At 43.2% G+C, this 20874-nt stretch overlaps 1 protein-coding gene across 2 annotated transcripts in view; it reads right to left on the bottom strand.

Moving 5' to 3' along the window:
• The window catches only part of MTM1 (myotubularin 1), a 41271-nt gene that overhangs the window by 4337 nt on the left and 16060 nt on the right, over positions 1-20874 (bottom strand). For both annotated transcript variants that reach the window (XM_081848070.1, XM_081848069.1), the window contains 10 exons: positions 18921-19031; positions 16603-16704; positions 14003-14086; positions 10688-10837; positions 9762-9950; positions 7830-8015; positions 6945-7151; positions 4349-4441; positions 3094-3207; positions 2406-2582 (listed from right to left, as the gene is read on the bottom strand). In XM_081848070.1, coding sequence (XP_081704196.1) covers positions 2406-2582; positions 3094-3207; positions 4349-4441; positions 6945-7151; positions 7830-8015; positions 9762-9950; positions 10688-10837; positions 14003-14086; positions 16603-16704; positions 18921-19031 — 1413 coding nt within the window. The remainder of the gene's footprint in view (positions 1-2405; positions 2583-3093; positions 3208-4348; positions 4442-6944; positions 7152-7829; positions 8016-9761; positions 9951-10687; positions 10838-14002; positions 14087-16602; positions 16705-18920; positions 19032-20874) is intronic.

Here is a 20874-nt window from a genome sequence, read left to right as displayed (position 1 = left end):
TCATTTTTATTAAATCTCCCTAAATCTCCCAGAACATTATAAATTATTGAACCTTTAAAGTTTCTTTTTGACATCCCACCCCCATTTCCTCATGTGTTTGGTTTCTACTCCATTTCATTACCTGTTTTACAACATACAATTTTACTATCTAAACACCAGTATTGTTAATTCTTTCATTAATCTGCTGCTTGTATTTCAAATCCCACCAGTGACTTCCTGTACGGGTGATAATTTAATATGTAATCATTTTCTGCAACTTTTCCAGCTCTACAAGGGTCCTTTTTGAGGTGCAACAGCCATAAGTGTATGCAGATGTGTCATTACCAAGGAGGCAGGCTTAGTCGTTGCTTAAGAACTAAACCTGCTTCCAGGTCTGGGTCCTGAAGTTGGGCAATAGGGGCAGTACAGGATTCCTTTTGGTGTACTGACCTCCCTGCTGCACCAAGGATTCCCTGCCCGAGCTGATGTGCTCCTGGAGACACCTAGTTTACATGGAGCCCGGACAGCCCCATGGTTTTCCCCGGAGCTGAGGGCGATGAAACAATCGTTGAGAAGGCTAGAGCGCCGGTGGCGGAAAACTCATTCTGAATTGGACCGGACACAGGTTAGAGCTCAACACTGAGCCTACCAACAGCGAAGAGTACCTTCTTTACCGCCTCTATTGCATTTGCACAAAACAGCAGCATGAGACTATTTCGGGTGGTTCACAATCTATTGAAACCTCCTTCATCACTGGGGCCTCGTAGGGACCCTAAGATCTCCTGAAATGCTTTTGCAAAGTTTTTTGCAGATAAAGTTGCTCAGATTCAGAAGGAGGTAGACTCCACCGTGGGAATAGGGCCGGGGCAGGAGAGTGCTAGAGTCCTGTCTAGTCATGTTATATGGGATCAATTCCAATCTATTACCAATTCTGTTACAGAAAAGGGGGGATATGAGTGTTCAGACCCCTGGGCTCTCACTTGTAGGGTGCCTCAGAGATCCCATACTTTTTAATATCTATATAAAGCCACTGGGAGAGATCATCGTGGGGTTTGGGCTGGGTGTCCATCAGTACGCAGATAACACCCAGCTCTACCTCTCTTTTAAATCAGAACCAGTGAAGGCGGTGCAGGTCCTGTGTGAGTGCCTGGAGGTGGTTGGAGGATGGATGGCGGCTAACAGATTGAGGTTGAATCCTGGCAAGAAAGAAGTAATGTTTTTGGAGGACAGGGGGTGTGGGGGACTCCCTGGTCCTAAATGGGGTAACTGTGCCCCTGAAGGACCAGATGTGCAGCCTGGGAGTCATTTTGGACTCACAGCTGTCCATGGAGGCGCAGGTCAATTCTGTGTCCAGGACAGCTGTCTACCAGCTCCATCTGGTACCCAGGCTGAGACCCTACCTGCCCGTGGACTGTCTTTCCAGGGTGGTGCATGCTCTAGTTATCTCCTGCTTGGACTACTGCAACGTGCTCTACGTGGGGCTACCTTTGAATGTGACCTGGAAACTACAACTAATCCAGAATGCGGCAGCTAGACTGGTGACTGGGAGTGGCTGCTGGGACCATATAACACCGGTCCTGAGAAACCTTGCATTGGCTCCCAGTACGTTTCCGATCACAATTCAAAGTGTTGGTGCTGACCTTTAAAGCCCTAAAAGGCCTCGGTCCTGTATACCTGAAGGAGCGTCTCCACCCCCGTCATTCAGCCCAGACACTGAGATCCAAGGGCCTTCTAGTGGTTCCCTCACTGTGAGAAGTGAGGTTACAGGGAACCAGGCAGAGGGCCTTCTCGGTAGTGGCGCCTGCCCTGTGGAACACCCTTCCATCAGATGTCAAGGAAATAAGCCACTATCCTACTTTTAAAAGACATCTGATGGCAGCCCTGTCTAGGGAAGTTTTTAATGTTTAATGTTGTATTGTGTTTTTAATATTCAATTGGGAGCTGCCCAGAGTGGCTGGGGAAACCCAGCCAGATGGGTGGGATATAAATAATAAATCATCATCATCATCATCATAGCTACAGATGCGACATCCAAAGAGGGAGATTTTGATCCCTAGCATTGCCACTGAAAAGGATCTCAGCCAGCTGAACTAGGAGCCTGGGAACATTGCAGTCTTTCCCAACCTGGTACCCTCCAAATATACTAACCCCAGCTCACATTAGCCCCAGCCAGCATGGTCTATAGTAAGGGACAATGGAGGCTGCAGTAAAAAAATACATAAGGCGGGCACCAGATTGAAGAGAAGCAGGATACAGAACGGTTAGCAAGACAGACTGGTGGCTTGATGTGGCATGAGGTAACTCCCTATTTTCATGCAACTTTGAAGGGGAGTGAGAGAGAAAACAGGTTACAAATCTATAAAGTGCTACGAATACTTCAGCAGCTGTCCAATACTTTAAAATAATCATAATCATAATAAACTTACTTGATGCCTGATTCTCGGGTTCCACCTAATATAATAATTGACCCAAAGTTCCAAGTGCCTCATGCTTGCTACTGGATAAAGAACACGATTTAATTCTTTAGCATAAAAGGGATTGATATACTTTGATTTTGCACTGTTGATCAGGGACCACAGAGATAACGTTTTTTCGCTCAGTTTCTGCAAAGAAAACGAAAGTGTCAGCATTAATTTAAACCACAGTGTAGAAGAATGTGATGCAGCGTTTACATTTCACACAGCTGTTATCTCATAGAATCACACAGGCGATAGATATACAGTATCTTTGCTAAAAAGCATCTTCAAAAGTAGCCCTTCAAAGTGGCAACCTCTTCATTTTCTAACTGCATGTAAACGATGAATATGTTTTAATGCTAGTATTCTTCTGTCACCAACTTCATTTTAGCCATTCATTGCTGCAATCAAATGTAACTATGCAAAGAGCTTAATTTCAAATAAAGTTATTAAAGGCATGCAGCTTTCATCTTAACATGATCGCTATTGTTAACTCTGAGTTCAGATTGATTTTTATGGACCTAGAGATGTTGTAAGATATGACTGGAATAACAGACTCCAAATAACATGAAATGGTGCATATAACATGAATACAAAGATACACAAAGTTTTACATCCTTTCCAAACTCAGTCCAAAATCACCTGAGCACTAACTTACCTCTTTCTCTCTTACAGAGTCACAGTTATACAAGAAAGTACCAAAACGGCAGGAGTACAAATGATCCAGAATTGTAATCAAAAATTGGTCATTGAATTCAAAAGCTGTAGGGAACTAGACACAAGAGGAAGAGAAATCAAGAGCAAGTTATCTTTTATCTTTTTGAATAACAGAGGTGTCTGTTTAATATGGCAACAGTAACAAGTCAAATTTATTTTCCATTTATCCCCCTTTTCAACATATTTTTCATGCACCACTTTGAAATTAATTTACAAAAATTATAACCCACCTTACTCTGCAATGCAGATGTAACACACTTTACAATAGCTTGTATAATACTGAAGGCGGGATTTAACTAATGGGTCCCAACAACAGTAGGCCTACACAAGCTGTTTGTTGTACAGGGCTTCTCTCCCCCACCCCACATTGGCTCAAGAGGGTATGGAGAACCCCCAAAACAGCACACAGAGCAAGGAGTGGCAGGGGGTGGGGTTGTTCATCTGGCAAGCCAAAAAATGCTTGCCCTGAGAGAACAACCGCCTTAGTGTGTCACTGAATTCCTCCCTACAAAAATGCTGTTTTAAAGAGAAGCACAAAACACAAGACTCCAGGCAACCTAAGACCAGGGATGTAAAAGCCAACACCAGCTCCCTGAAAGCAAATTGTTGGCCAGTGAAAGTGGTATAACATTGGCAGAATATGTTCCATCCTGCTAACTCCGGAACAAACTATGATGGCTGCATCTTGACTAACTGAAGTTTCTGGGTGGTCTTCAAAGGAAGCCCCACATAAAGTGCACTACAAAAGAGCTGAATGGAGTATGAAAGACTATTGCCAGGTTTGACACTCCCCAAGAAAGCAGATAGTTGGAAAACCAGATGCGGCTGATAAAATATACCCTTAGCCATTCCTACATCTGAACATGCATAAGCAGAGATGGATTCAAGAGCATCCCATTGCAAAACAAAGTCATCAAAACCCCTAATTAATGAAATTTTACCTTCCACAAATTCAGTTTGTTCACCTTCATTGATCCCACATGCCCCCCTCCAAATGAGTCAGAACTTCCATCACATCTCCAAAATTAGTCAGAGGAAACAAGAGAGCTGGGTTCATTGTCATACTGGTGATGCCACAGACAAAGTCTCTGGATGACCTCACACAGGTCATCTTAGAGAACAACTTCCAGTCAATTTACTAGGTATAACCAGACAGGATCGCATTCGTTACATTAGCCTTAGGCAACACAACTTACTTGTTTACAGATCTGCCACACACAGTCAATGAACTGGAGGAAAATAGGTGACCTATCAGCATCAGCATGATTTTTGTCTCCATGACCAATTCTCTGAAATGAGAATCACACAAACCTCACTTGAGTCAGTTCACTCTGTCTTGGGAATCTCCATTAATAGGGTTGGGTTCTTTCCAGAGAGACAGAAAGATGGCAGGTGGCAAATATAAGATTGACTCAATGTTGACTATTCTTCAGTGAATTTAAATGAGAATTACCATATTTTTTGTCCCATAGGACGCTCCGTCCCATAGGACGCACCTAATTTTTTTTGGGGGGGGGGGGAATAAAGGGGGAAAAAATTCCTTTATTTCCCACCCAAAACCAGGTCGGGGAACAGCGGGATGGCGGTGCTGCGCCTCCCCGCTGTTCCCCGAGCTGGTGGGGCTGGCCAATGTCTGCCCGGTGTGCGGGGCGCTCTGCTTCAGGGCACCGCACGTGCCGGGTGGCAGGCTGCGGACTCCCCAGGCTTGCTGATAGCTTCCTGAAGCTTCCAAGCTTCAGCGAAAGCCTGTATTCGCCCCATAGGACGCACACAGATTTCCCCTTCATTTTTGGAGGGGAAAAAGTGCGTCCTATAGGGCAAAAAATATGGTAATGGTCCAGGATGAAGTTCACTCTTTATAAAACCTCAATGAGATTTTATAGTTGCACTGCTTTGTGTGTTGAGCCAAAGGTGGCACCCTTTCTTTGGCACCCCTGCATCCAACCACCCCCACGAGCCCTCCTTTGGTCCTGTGGCTCAGAACACTTTGGCTGGCTTGTGTCCTTGAATTACCACAGTTAAAAGACCAATGGGCTTTTAAGTTATAGTGAGCACAAGCTCAAGTTTGGCTGGATTATGTCCCCAATTCGGAGCTTTTTCTCTCGGTTTAGCACCCCAAGTATTTTTATACAGAAAACTGTGAACCTATTCTGTTTAAGAATATGCATTTCACATTACCCATTTCCACATTATGAATAATAAGGGGAGCATTAATATGAACCACAATAAGTCTATCATCTACAATTCTTGCAGGACCACCCCCATGGTACAACCCCCCAATCATTTTTCACTTTCCAAATGTTGAACAACACACTGCTAAAGTGACAGCTCATGTATTCAAAGGTGGCCCCATTTGCCAAATAACTTGAAACTAGATGGCACAAACAAAGGCTTTTAAAATGGACTTGGAGCCGTTTTCAAAGGACACATTAATTTATTGTTGAAGCAGCAGTTAGCTGCCAAATTTTCAGTTATGCTCCTATACAAAAATGTGGTTTTGCTTAGGGCAAAGATTTAGAAGCCATGTCTCTTTGGTCTGGGAAAATCTGCTCACATACACAGGTATGACAGCCCAAGTTTGCTGTAAAGGCCTAGTGGTAAATGAACACAGGTAAATTAAGTTTGTGCACATGTCAAATTAGTGTTTGACACAAAACACTATTCTTTAGATCAGTGTTAAACCAACAATGCTAGTGAAACTGTTTTACTCTTGCAAATATGGTTTTAATCTCATTACTAATTTATAATGGATTTTATTGTTTTTGTACTTTAAAGCTTCACGCAAGAGTCTTAAAATTTAAGAAGAGGTGATGAACTAATGTCTTTCTGGGCCATATTGCACACAGAGAAGCACTACTTCAAACGCATGTATAAAAATGTCACTATCAAAATGTTCCTGGAGGAAGACACATAGGATATAGGCTGACTGCAACTGAACTGATTCTTCCAAGTGTCAAAGCAAGTTTAGTATATCCAATCAAGTGTCAGGCAGTCTGCAAAACACATTTAAGTATAGGCTGCTGAACAGTACTCATGATTAAAGAGCCATAGCAAAAGCAAAAGAGCATAAAGCATAATGCCTTAAAATTACACACCAAAACTGGCACCCAAAATTGCCTTACTGTACATCAGAAAAATAAACACTCACATTACATATATCTCAACAAAGCTTAAATGCACCCCATGAGGTAGATTGGTATTACCCACATATTACAGATGGTCAGTGGGGATGCTTAAGACTGTCTGAATACCTCTAAGACAGTCTCTGAGAGACTGTTATAGATTGCGTGGGGTGGGGGGCGTGGCACTTGCCTAAGGACACACACAGAGCTCATGGCAGAGGAGATATTTGAACTGGAAATTTCCTAGTTCATTATTTCAGTCTCTAAGACAAATGTTACACCACAGCTTGGACAAAATTTGAAGGTCCACTTGTCCAAGAGATATGTGTGGTTGCACTTACACCCCACATGTGCTCATATGGGGGCTCATATGATTGCGGCATACATGCATGAAACCCGAAATCCCACAGATTATGTATGTTCTCCCTGCCACCTCCTGAGATTGACAGTGTTTCACACCAAACTCATGTTTTGGCTTGGTGTTCTGTGTGAGCACCAAACTCAACAATGCTTAGCATTTTTTAATGTTCAAAGTGCTTCAAATGCACTCTCTCAAAAACCCATACAATAATCCTGTTTGACTAGCCACCCACACAGACAGGGAAACTTGTGACTGACAGATAGTGGCTTATCACATTGACCCTTCAGCTTGGTTCTTATTTGTTCTCACCGAAGCAAACTTGTGTCCAAAGCTTATCCATTCTTTCTGCACCAAAACTTGAAAGCCCACAATCGTCCGGTAGTAGCTGTCCAACATCAACATAGCTAGAGAGGTGAGTTGTGCTGTACGGTCCCAACCATCACTGCAGTGTACCAAAACCGAACTCTTTCCAGAGGAGACTCTGTCTGCTACTTGAATAGCACCTGTTAAAACAAGCTGGCGAAAGGAACAAAAATACAGTTAAGGTAACACTAAAGTTCTAATTAAAAAACTGAGACCACAATCCTGTGCTGCATAAGTGCACAAGTGTCAGGCATAGGTCAGCAATAAAAATAAAAAAGCACCCAGTGTCAGTGAAGCTAATCCATTATTCAAAGTAACCAAAACAGTGCAGGGCTAGCGATCACAGCAACATTTCCCAGTAGGTCTTGCCCCAATGAGGCACTTGCAAGGACTGAAGGTCCCCGCCTTCCGACTGCTCTCTAAGCTTCCTCTTTCCCCAGCAGCCTAAGGCTCCTTTGCCTGGTCTCTCATTGCACCACCTTCTTCATTTCTCTCTGTGTTCTGGGAGTCCAGGGGGGAGAGAAGCTGGTCACAGCAGGAGGGGGAGGCTCCTTGGCTTCTTCAGCTGCCTGCTTCCACTCTGCCACCTGGCCCCCACTCCTCTCCCGCCTCTGAGTCTGAACCACTCTCTTTGCCAGCCTCTTCCTGCTCACCAAACCCTCTTGTTGCCTCTTCAGCTTCCGTAACTTCCTCCTCCCAGTCTGCTCCCTCTTACCACACATTGTCAACCCACCACCATTCCCTTGGGGGTTCCCCAGCTGGTGCCCCCCACCACTGCTCTGCATCCAGCCAGTCCATGACAATGAGCCAAGTGCTCTTTTTTATCCATACCTTGATATGTTCAAGCCAGTGGGTGGACTCCAGGCTAGATAGCCAGTGAGATTCCTCTACATGAGGGTAAACAATGTCCTTAAGCTTCTTCAAGGATTCCCGCATGACATGAATATTATGAATATCTAGGAAAACCAGCTCAGCATTGGCATATGCATCATCACTTTCATAACCTCCTCCAGTTGCCTGAGAGTCAAAAAAAAGGAAGTGTGTGTGTTTAGCCTCCATTGCACAATTACTACAATATCCCCCCCCCCAAGGAAAACACAATTGGCAACTTAAAAAATAAAGAGTGGTTACATCATACCATATTCTCACCAAAAAGAAAGTAAATTTGAGTTTAGACAGTTTATAATATATTTCAAAGCTTTCCACTAAGCAGCAGTATCTATTTACCAAATAGATAGGATCAATAAGTATCAGTACACAGAGCAAGAAGGAACTACTAAGGGTTTATGTAAGTGGACATGGTTCAAAAGGCATTTCTTTCTATCACAAGAATAGTATGTTTAACATCAAACATCTAAGTGGGTATTATGTAAAACAGTCCAAATTTGCTAGTTTCTATCACCATAAGCATTTGACCAATTAGTATTGCTTTAATCACAGCCCCAGGGCCTTCTAATTCCATTTTAAAGCCTCCTTTCTTCTAATAAAATCTTTCCAGTTCAAGCTTTGGCATCCTAATAATTTTTTTTTTTTTTTTTTTTTGGCCAAGCACAACTTAAAAATAAGCAAATGGCACTACAAAGAAAACAGTCTCAGTTTTCATAAGCTTCGTAATTTAGTTGCTAAATATGTTCCATGGCAAGGGCTAGTAAAGAGACGAAAAGTACACACCCCTGAAGAGTTATGGAAACTCTGAACAGACTTTCCAAGGCATTTGCTGTCATCACATTTCCCAAAGCAGAGCAAAGTTTAGCCAAGTTCTTTTAACTAAGGAAAAGCAAGTGCTTCTTTTTTTAATCAACACTATGTAGTATGTTAGGCTGCAGAAGCCTATCTAGGCTCTGTCTGTCTGGAGCAAAAGGAGACAGTTAAATTTAGCTGTGGGAGGGGCTGAGTAATCCTGGGGTGTGGGTCAAGAAATAACAAAGCAAAGAGAATAGCCAGAGTGCAGGAGGGAAGGAATGCAACCACTAGACTTATCATAAACAATTTCCAAATTTTGCATTTTTCTCCATTTAAAGCAATGACAATTCCCCCACTGTTTCCAAAGTTTAAAAGGTCAGAAACACTGTTCTTCTTAGACTAAGGAAAGAGCTGCCAGATGCAGTCCTGGATATCATAGAAGTTGCACATGAAGAAAGCAGACACAGAAAACCAAGAGAATGCATTTGTATGCTTATCATTTCCTCTATGAACCTACCCATCCATTCAGATCTGCTGGCAAGGCACTACTCTAATTCTTACCCATTAGGGAGTCCTAACCTGCTCACCTTTGGTACTCCCTTTTCAATCAAAGCATTTGGGCAAAGTGGATTAAACTAGCTAATTTTTTATTTGCGGTTTCCTGCTGGGTTTTATTGGAATTTTAGCATTCCTGTTGGTTGCATTTCATTGCCCATATATTTTTCAGTTATTTTTAAGTCGCACAGGGTTTACAGTTAACAGAAGCAGGGCAGAATGGTTTAAAATAAACCAGATCTGGAGATGCCATGCCCATCCCCCGCTTGCCAAGTTTAAATCTTGTTAGGAGGAACTTGAACTCCTACCACAAAGGCTTACTTGAAGCAGATTCTGCGGCTGACACAAAATGATAACGTTCCGGTCAACCACCAAAGCTGACTGTGCAGAATATGATGCCATTTACAAATGACAAATCCAGAGAGCATTCTGAAGTAGCAGCTATTTCTAATATCTACAAAATACACTGCAAATAAAAGGCTCTTTAGCTACTGTTATAGTGGTGCTACGAAGACATTCACTTACCTTATTGGCTACAGCATTAACACTGGGTCTTGCATCATAAATAGTCAGTTTGGAGAGCTGGCCATTTGTTTCCCTGATGAGCTCCAGATACCTTTCATCATCTTTGTTTCTTTTGCCACTCATACCAACAAGTGGCTGGCTAGAGCGTGTGATAACGGCTTGGTTCTCGGGATGGATCCATGACAGCACCTGTGCACAGAAATACAGTTGGAGCCTAATTGCAGAAAAATCGGAAGAAAATGTACTTTGCATCTGCTGAAGTTCAATTCTTGAAGCAAGTCTGGAATTAATGTTAGACACCCTTTTCAATATTACATGAGCACCACAGAAAGCATATTTCTGTGGATTCATCTCACCGCACTCATGTGACATTGAAAGGCCTGCAGGTATATGGGTGAAGCCAATCATGGAAGTCCTTTCTAAAGAAGGGAAGTGCATGCTAAGATGATAAGGTAACTTTTGAAAGGGCACTTCAGTTGAGGATGGGAAGTTAATAGTTCTGAAAATGCGTTCAACAACAACCAGCTCAAAGCTAGAATCCTTCACTCATACAAGGAAGATAACAGGAGTGTTCCAAATATTGACAAGAGCTCGACTGAAGTTCACAAGAGAAGTAATTAATTTACCTTTTTTTCTTTTTCAAATTGAGGCCTTTAATTTTGCTCAAGACTAGATAACAACTTTTAAGATATCATTCACCTTTACAATTAATTTATTTAGTCAATTATACAATACTCTCACTTTAGAAAATGCTGAGGTTATTTAAATGTAAGATCATAAGCGGACAAGAATAGTTAGCAACTTAGAGGCATTTTATAATAGCTCTCTTCCTGCCTTGAAATACACAAACAGGTTTCTGTTTTCAAATGCTCATTTGCTCAGCAGTTCTCAACTTCAAAAAACAATTGACAGATGAAATCACTTACAGGAATTCTACCTCGGGACCTGAAAGCAGAAACCTTCTTGAGATCCTCATCTGTGGCATTATATGGCACTACCAAGAGGGATGGGTAAGTGTCACAAAGTGCATAGTGCTCATTGAGAAACGTTATCCTCCACTGTTCATTGGGCAGACGCTTAAAGAGAAAAGAGATAATATTTATGTGTCACCTTCTTGTATCTGCTTAAAAGCATGCGTCAAGGAACATAACTGGTGTGCTATTATGGCCACAGAGTGGCAACCACCTACCAATTTACCATGCATAGCTCTAAACATCAGAACAGGAAATGTGAAGAAGATAAAGGCTCACATGTGAGCAGATGCCGCTGATAGGGTGTTCTCTATATCTTAAAAATTATAAAAACAGTGAGGAACCTTAGAACCTTTTTCTTCTCTGAAATTTGACAAAAAAACAGAAGTACTTGGAATCTGCTCTGTCATAAGGTATTTGTTGTCCTACAGAAAAATCAGTAATTAAAATGTAAACCAAAAACGGTACCAAAAATGGCAATGGAAAGCAGCTGAAAGGAAACTTCCTTCTACAACCTCTTTTCACCATTATAACTCCCAAATATCCATTACTTGTGTTTAAGGGTCACTGAAGTTGAAGCCAGCTTCTGTGTTCAAATTATACAATTAATTTCTGCAAGGTGTCTGCTGATCTAACAGGATGTTGGAGGACGACCCCCAAAGCCCACCATATTATTGAGAAAGGATGACTAGATCCCCATCTGCACTTGCATGTAAACTGGGATTTATGTGGGCTTTTGAATATTTTTTCACCTTTTCTTAAGATCTGGATCTCTAACCTTGGACCATACAGATGCATTCTTGAATCTGAATACTCCATATTCCATCAGAAAAATTACAGGAGGAAAAAAATCCATGTGAGTTATGATTTATATTAACATGCATTCAACTTGTTTAAATCTATGTTTGTAATTCTCACAATGCAGTATGAAATGAGGCTTTGGGATTGTTCTGAGGTTAAATTGGATGCATCTTACTTGAACCTATTTTTCATCTTGTCATTTTCTCTTTTTAAACTGAAGTGTGGTATTTTGAAATGATGTGCACAGAAGAGGCCACTTAAATTGTGCCCTGACTGCACAAATCGTTTTGAATTATGTGGAATAAAAGCAGCAAAAAAGCTGGGTGCATGATCTTTAAAGATCAGTAATGTCAGAAATGTCTAACTAAAGGTTTTTTAAAAATCCCAAGGCTAGGAAAAAAACACCTACACGGCTATACAGTGAATTCCATTAAGAACTGAAATGCTTTACTAACAAATATTTTTCTTCTGGATTCAATATAGGATGCCAGTTGTTGTTGTTGTCGTCTCAAGAGACAATGGAGTGCACCTCTGGGGGTGAAGTCAAACAGGTGGAAAATCACAGCACCTGCTATGGCCGAAGAGACCAGTAACTCCTTAACTGCTGCCTCCTACATTGTTTCTGCTGCATTCGTAGCACCAAACTGACTTCTCTGTGGCAGATTGTATGGAGGTCCTGGGCTGCCAGATGATAAGGCCTCCCTCTTGGCCTTGCTGAGCAATGCATGTGGCACCAGTCTGGCTGCAGGAAATGCTGGAAGGAGGCATACAAGATGCCATCCAACTGTGTTAGAGACTCCACTTTGAATTTGTGTCGGGTTTGTTCCTTAGTCTTTTCTTCTCCTGAAGAAAAGGCAGTGGGTAAGGACTTTTCCTTTGGGTTTACTCCCAAAGCCTTTCTCACAAAGGAGTATAGCCTCAAGGCAGCAGAGGTTTAGGATCAAAGTCTTCCTTCCCATAAATGGGCTACCTTCCCAGGTTGACGAGCCCCACCTGCCCCTCACTTCCCTCTACATCACGTGCAGTAACTGCGTTCTTGACCATTGGACCCACTATCGGTCTCATCCACTCAATCTGCAGGAGCCTGTCTTCATGTACAGGGGAAGTCCCTAAGTCACTGAGGGTTTGAGACCCATCAGCTACTCTCACCTGGTTTAGCCAGCCAGTTAGCGACATTTCCCAGGGTGTGGTCACATACTGGCAGCTTCCAGTAGCCACAGGTGAGAGCTCAATGCAGAGTGGGGACCAAAGATGGACAAACTACCCCCAGAAGGAGGATGACATGTCCCCCACCAGTACAACCCTTCCCATAACACCCCAGAGATGGTTCAACATCACACCTGTCAGAAACTATTTCATGAGTCAGTTTCGAATGTTTTGTAACTTAAAAAGAGTTTCTCTGTATCCTATTTTTCTGTTCATTTAACCTGATTCAACCCCACAGTATAAACAAAATGTCACACAGAAAAACAGCTCTGCAGATGCTGTGGTAAAGAAAAGAAAAGACTTACCGTATTTTTCGCCCCATAGGACGCACTTTTTCTCCTCCAAAAATGAAGGGGAAATGTGTGTACGTCCTATGGGGCGAATGCAGGCCTTCGCTGAAGCCTGGAGAGCGAGAGGCATCGGTGCGCACCGACTCCTCTCGCTCTCCAGGCTTCAGGAAGCTCTCTGCAAGCCTTGCAAGCCTGGCGGGAGTTCCCGCAGGCTCACAAGGATCGCGGACAGCAGCCTGCAGCCCCGGCGAGTGTCCGCAAGCCTCGCGCGCCCGGCGGGAGGTCCCGCCGAGCGCGCGAGGCTTGGGGCGGCAGCCTGTTGCCCGAAGCAGGCGGAGCCCTCCGGAGGGTGCCCCGTGCTTCGGGCGAGTGTCTGCAAGCCTTGCGCGCCCGGCAGGAGCTCCCGCCGGGCGAGTGAGGCTTGGGGCGGCAGCTTGCCGCCCGAAGCAGGCGGAGCCCTCCGGAGGGTGCCCCGTGCTTCGGGCGAGTGTCTGCAAGCCTTGCGCGCCCGGCAGGAGCTCCCGCCGGGCGAGTGAGGCTTGGGGCGGCAGCTTGCCGCCCGAAGCAGGCGGAGCCCTCCGGAGGGTGCCCCGTGCTTCGGGCGAGTGTCTGCAAGCCTTGCGCCCCGGCAGGAGCTCCCGCCGGGCGAGTGAGGCTTGGGGCGGCAGCTTGCCGCCCGAAGCAGGCGGAGCCCTCCGGAGGGTGCCCCGTGCTTCGGGCGAGTGTCTGCAAGCCTTGCGCGCGCGGCAGGAGCTCCCGCCGGCCGCGCGAGGCTTGGGGCGGCAGCCTGCCACCCGAAGCACGCGGAGCCCTCCGGAGGGTGCCCCGTGCTTCGGGCAGGCATGTGCAAGGCTTGGGGCGGCAGCCGGGGCTGGGGGGGGAATAATTTTTTTTTATTCATTTCCCCCCCCCCCCCAAAGAATGAGATGCGTCCTATGGGCCGGTGCGCCCTATAGGACGAAAAATACGGTACCTGTCTCCTGTATTCAACCATGGGATTGTAGACCAGCCAGCCATTTTCAGAAAACTTCTCTTCATTTGCAAATGCAAAAAAAGGCTAGGAATGAAAAGAAATATTAGTCCTCACAATTGCAACAGACAAAAGTACCTTCAAGGGAACAAGGCTGTCTTCAATTACGTCCCTAAAATAGTCAGTGACTGCTTTGCACATGTTCCTATCAGAATCACTCTTGAAATTCAAGTAGCTTCCCTCCTGTTAAAAACATGCTTCCATTTTCATTTTGAAATGTAAAGGCAGAAGAGGATTTATCTTTAAAACCTAGTTATATGCAGTTCCCTGTTCCATCAAACACAGAGAGATGTCTTTTCAAGCTGAAGATTATCCAATAACACTCATTGTTGTGTAAGACAGATTAATTACCATCAATGAGAGAAAAAGGGTGCTTATTGCTCATTTGCAGAATGACTCCTGAAGCAATTCCACCCAAACATTCAGGTGCAGATTTACCCTGTCTAAGCCTTATGGGTTCAGGAAAGGAATGTGGGAATGCAAACTGCATCTCTTGACCACATTTAGTTGTTTCTGTATCCATATTATTCAACTTCAAACCGGTCATAAATTATGGGTTAGGAATAACAGTGCAGACATAACATTAAGCGTGCGGGAGCGGGTATACAGTATGTTGGGGCCAATTCTGAACACTTCATCTCAAGTTTCAGTTTATTTAGGCCCTTGCCAATATTAGTAATCTGAATTACACCTACTCTGGGAATTCAAATATTTTAGGTATGCATCTTTTATTTAGAAACACCTCCAAAGGTGGACTAATGTCTGCGAATATACCGGTGATTTTGTGCCTGAAGGAAAAGGGAGAGCAAGAATACACTTCAGTCTTAAATTCTTGTCACAGATGTAAGAGCCCTCTCCACCCATATGGCCAACTTTTAAATGGTCTCTGGTTTGTATAAGAATTGGCAAGGAAGGGTGAAAGTGAGGTGAACTGAATATGAAGAGCATCCTACGAGGTACAGGAAACCTTGGCAGATGTTACTAGAAAGATCTCATGCAGCTAGTGAAAAGTGAGCTGCTAAAATATGACAGAATAAGGTGAACTGAAGAAACGGGGCATCATTAAAATCCACAAACTGCTTCTCTATTTTTGTTTTTACAAAGGCAAGAAAATTAATTCCAGGTAAGGGGTGGGGAGACGATAATCACAAAAGCATTTTTGAAACAGACTAGTTCCAGTACCACAGGACTTACAAGAAAACATTCAGCAACATTCTCGCTCAAATTCTAGTCTATCTGAACATGTGGGATAGAAAGCAAAAGGCTCTCCATAAAAATGATTTAAAATTGTATTAAATGCTTACAAGCAAGAACAGCAAATCAGTAACAATATCCTTTGCATATGTTCCTGAAGAAAGCCTCCCGTTATCTAGGGAAATTATCCAGCCTCTATCTGTCAAATGGATGGGAAAGCTAGTGTGCTGGGTGCCAGAATTTTTGCCCTCAAAACAATACTATTCACACAGGGGTATTTAAAACACCCAGAATCTCTTAAAACCACTAGAGTGGAGGTGGTAGAAAGAAAATACAAACAGTCCTGACTATAAAGAAAAAGTACTGAGTATTTTGCTCTGGTGTCGTAATTTAGAGATGCTTGACATTTTATTTATTATTTTGATTAGAATTATATAGCACGTTTTGAATGGCTGGTGCATTCTTAATACAACTGTATATTCAACTTTTGAATAAAATTAAAGTGAGGGGACTACATCCATTCTAATCTTTGGAACATCCATTCTAATCTTTGGAACATTTGCTTCAACATATTGTGCTCTGCAAAAGCTGCACAGTGCCACACTGTCTGGAAAACAACCAGCTCGGTGTATTTGCAGAGTAAATGTAAAAAGTGGCATCAAGAACTGCCTCCCCTTGGCTAAAAATTGAGATGCATCACTTTGTCCATGCCTGCCCAAACAGCATGCAACACCCTTGCTAGGCCCATCTGCACTTGCCTCCTAGCAGGCAGCCTGAATGCATTTTTTTAAGAGGGCTTTTGAAGATGCTGCATTAACAGTGCAGTCCAATTTTGGGATAATATTCCATGCTTCTGATGAAGAGGGTCCATGAAAATGAAAGTCTCAAGAATTTTATTTGCATCCTTCCTTTCCACCAAGGAGCTCAAGGTAAATTGTACTCCTCCTGATCATTTCATCCTCCCAAAAACTCTGAGGTAGATTAGGCTGATGCACAGTGACTGGCTCATAGTCACTTAGCAAGCTTCATGGCCAAATTGGGATTTGAACTCCGGTCTCTCAAGGTCCTTTTCCTACTCCACCAAATAGGCCAGCAGCCTTTAAGATGGCACAGGAGTTTACCGAAGTTCACATATATATATGTGTCTAAAATAATACATTCCCCTGCATTAGATTATGGAACATTATGACTGCATTCTAAGACAAACTTACTTGGAAATAAATCCTATTTAACTCAGTGGGATTTTCTTCTGAGTACATGTGGTTAGGAACAGATAGCAAGACGCAGACTATTATTTTTAAAATACTTCCATTTTAAAAAATTAAAAATGTAGTGTAGGAACAACTTACCGAGTTATATGACTGTGGAAAAGCACATTTGGTCAGGACCTCAAATATATCTCTTCTGCTGTGACCTTCTTGTTTCAATGCAAAGCGTAAATTTCTCATATCCTAAAATTTAAATCAGAAAATTTAAAATTTAAAAACATAAGGTGAACACAAAGAGATGAGCAGACAAATCCACGCATTCCAGACAAATCTATGCATTCTAAGTGCCTCTTCTCTATTTGTTCATTTGGTTTAGTCCTTCTGAACAGTCTCAAAGTCAAATATTGTGGTTTAACTAGTTTGTGGATGAGGCATCTTGTGGATATGTGTGTGTGTGTGCGCGCGCGCGCATGCGCGCGTGCGTGTGGCAAATCACAAGACATTTATCAAGTTTCAAGGACTGGTCTTTTATAGTAGCAGGCTAACAGAATCCACTATGCTTTAAGTTTCTGAAATCAACTGACACCGGTGATATAAATAAAGTACTTCGATCCCTTTCCTAGAGCAAGGGAACATAGTTCAGTGGTTCAGCACTTGCTTTGTATGGAATAGGTCCCAAGTTCAATCCTGAGGAAAGACACAACATACAGTAGGCAATATTGATGGACCTATGGTCTCACTCAGTAGAGGGTAGCTTCCTATGCCCCAGGTATCTTTTTAAAATTATAATTAAAAAATGGATGGTTGATAACTAGATGAACAGAGCAGTACTGCAGTCCCATCTCAACGATCCTGTCAGCCTGAACACCCATAGTGAAACAGTGATGCAATTTTATTACGCCCATTCAGCCAGGATTTCCTGCTTCATCTCTATCTTGCCAACATGTCTACCATCCACAAATTGCCAGCTCCATCTGCAAAGCTGCAGAAGGAGACAAGCTAGTTTCAACAAATTTCTACACTCCAAATCCCAGGCATCAGCCTTCCTTAGGCAGCTCCTTCATATGAGTGAGGAAGACTCACTTGAGTCTTTCAGCATAGCTTTGTGCAACAGAGCATGTGCAGTAGGAATACTTTCTCCCTTATGTTCCCAAGATCCTAGGGACAGCCTCTTATTGGTGAAGGCAGGAAGAAAGAAACAAGGACTTTTCTGCAGAGGGACTTTCCTTCCGGAAATCCTTGCCTAAGGAAGACCCACCAGACTCGCTCACTTCAGTTTTTGACTGGCCTCGGATTGATTTCACTCCTATCTTGCGTTTATCTTGGATGCTTTATTTATCTTATTTAACCAAAGTTATGCACCACTTATTTGAGCAGAAGACCTAAGCGGTTTACAAAGGACAATCTAAAAGGCTCATCAAAATTAAATAAGAAAAGAATGCATTAAGAAGAAGTTGCTTTTACATGCACTTGTGTTTTTCTTATACTGCTGTATAATACTTAGCCTATGTAATATACAAATATATGTTGCACATTGTATTCAACACTCCACTTTAACATACAATACAAGGAGAGATGGGATAACAGGCCCCACTCCACCATTTACTGCTGGGAGGCCAGCTCTATTTGGCCCCTCTCCTTCCCGAACTACTTACATTCTAATGGATCATTATAGAAACTATGATGCAAGAAGGAATCAGGCTTGAGTTTGCTTGCCTTCACCTTCCTTTCACATTGCTTTTTCCTTATAGACTACAGGCTTATGACAGCAGGGAATGTCCCGCTTTTACTGATCTTCTGTAAGCCACTATGGGAGTCTAGTTAGCTGGAGAGCAGGAGAGTAATGCTTTTATTACACAAGCCTTGACACCTGCCTTCAGAGCCCTGGCAGATCACACATTTTAAATCAAAACTACTGCAATAACATATTGTTGTATTCAAAATTTAGGAATTGTCAGGGAAGAGTTAGAAGTTTCCAGTTTCTCAGAGGGAGAAAGCATTCCCCAAGGGGGGAAGGAGAGCAGTGAATCTAATAGAAGAGAACAGGAGGAACAACAGGGAGGGACCGGCTGTTCCCAGGAAAGGCAAGGGTTCAGTTCTAGCTCAGATTCGGAGGAGGGGAGATACAGGCCAGCTCTAGCCAGGAGGGTAGAAAAAAGAGCGGGAAAACAAAGGGAAGGGCACCTTCGCCATTTTGAGAGTGGCTGGTCATGGAGAAGCAGAGCTCAGAAGGTAGCTGAAAGAAGTGACTCTGAGGAAGAATATTTAAGAACCGTTTATAAGATTGTTTTGTTAATACGCAATAAAAAGTTTTATAAAAGAACAAGAAGCGTTTGTGTGGTGATCTGAAGAGGACAACGACCAGGCCTGACAGGAATCAACAAAATAAGATGTGCTACTGCCTAAAAGAACAAAAATGACTACTATTTCAAATGGCAAAAGATTGTTCTGAATCTTACCTTGCAAGTAATATCTAGCCCATAGGAATTCTCTCCTCTGCTGGAAGCGCCTCCCATTTTCTCAATCCTTGAAATGACACCCAAAGGGACATCCACTATTACCACTGGATCCTAGTTAGATAAATGATAAAGCAGATTATTTTTAACATGCTACATTAATTTTTAAGCAAAACATATGTCTATCTTTCAAATATTTCACTGTCACACAGATGAAATTGTGTGACATTGATTTGATGACAACTGCATTCACATGATGAACAGTGGGCTAACTGTAATTTTCCATGTATAAGACGACCTTTTTTCTGATTTTTTTTGGTGATAAATTGAGGATCGTCTTATACATTGTGATAAATTGTAATAAATAAATTTTGTGATAAATTGAGGGACGTCTTATACATATGCTAAGTAAACAAGGGCTGGTGCTGCAGCGGCAGCAGGGAAATGTCAGAGAGGAGGCTGCATACTCGCTCTTCCCAGCTTAGGAAGTGCCAGTATGCAGGGTATTACGGCACCAGTTCCGTCAGCCAGAGCAGGGGATCGTCAAAAAGCTGCTCAATAGCTCAGCAAACTTACAAAAGAAGCACAACAACTGTTGAGGGCTCCCAAAAATATGGGTTGTCTTATACATGGGGTCGTGTTATACACAGAAAAATACGGTAATTTGCCAGTCAGACTAGTAGCGCTTGTAAAAGGTAAAGGACCCCTGGATGGTTAAATCCAGTCAAACTCCCTCACTTCAGGCTAAGAAAGCCGGTGTTTGTCCGCAGACAACTTTGCGGGTCATGTGGCCAGCATGACTAAACAACTTCTGGCACAACAGGACACCGCGATGAGTGCCAGAGTGCACGGAAATGCCATTTACCTTCCCGCCGCAGCAGTATCTATTTATATACTTGCACTGACATGCTTTTGAACTGCTAGGTTGGAAGGAGCAGGGACAGAGCAACAGGATCTCACCTCGTCGCTTGGACTCAAATCAGCAACCTTCTGATCGGCAAGCCCAAGAGACTCAGTGCTTTAGACCATGATGCCACCACTCAATGCAAATGTAGTATGTATGAGAGGCGGGGGGGGGGGCAGATTTAAGTTTTTCCTATATAACCAACTCAGCAATGCTGCCAGGAAGTCACCTCCAAGCCGTCGCTGCCACCACCACATCCTCTCTCTGTCACACTCTTCAGTTACAATAAAATGAAAAAAAAGACTCCTGGGTGAATGAAATACAAAAGTGTATCTCAAAGATAACTGAACAAACTACTGCAAGCATCTATTGTTAATCTCATCTCAACTGAGTTTGGCGACCTAGTTTCAATTGTAGGTGCTTTGACAGAACTGTGAAGTGAGACAAATTCTCTCTCTCTCTCTCTCTCTCTCTCACACACACACACACACACGGTTCTAAACTAACTACAATTATCAGCTGCACCTGATAAATCTGTCTATATCCATTTTATTTGTTCTAAGTCCCAGCCACTGATCTCAGAGAGCTTGGAAGTTTTTGGCAAATACCTGCGAAAGGTTATTTTCCATTGAACACCCAAGATCTTGGAGCAAGTCTTTTTGTCTCACTGTCAAGAGGTCATAAAAACAGAGGCGACAGATAAAAGAGCCTGCTTGGGTCAGGGAGGCTCAGGCCACACAGCTCCTCTACCCGAAGACTCTGGAGCATCACCAGGTTGGTACACCCATCTTGGAGATTTAAAAAGTTTTTCAGAGTCAGCTGCTTAGCTCTATGTAAGTTCTAGCGGGTGGCACTGTGGTCTAAACAACTGAGCCTCTTGGGCTTGCAGATCAGAAGGTTGGCAGTTTGAGACTGCATGACGGGGTGAGCTCCCATTGCTCTGTCCCATCTCCTGCCAACCTAGCAGTTCGAAAGCACAACAGTGCAAGTAAATAAATAGGTACCGGTGGTAAGGTAAATGGTGTTTCTGTGAGCTCTGGTTTCCGTCACGGT

The sequence above is a fragment of the Podarcis erhardii genome (assembly GCF_964252035.2).
Source record: "Podarcis erhardii genome assembly, chromosome: Z".
In the NCBI taxonomy this organism is placed as follows: Eukaryota; Metazoa; Chordata; class Lepidosauria; order Squamata; family Lacertidae; genus Podarcis; species Podarcis erhardii.
This window is presented reverse-complemented; position numbering and strand designations above follow the sequence as displayed.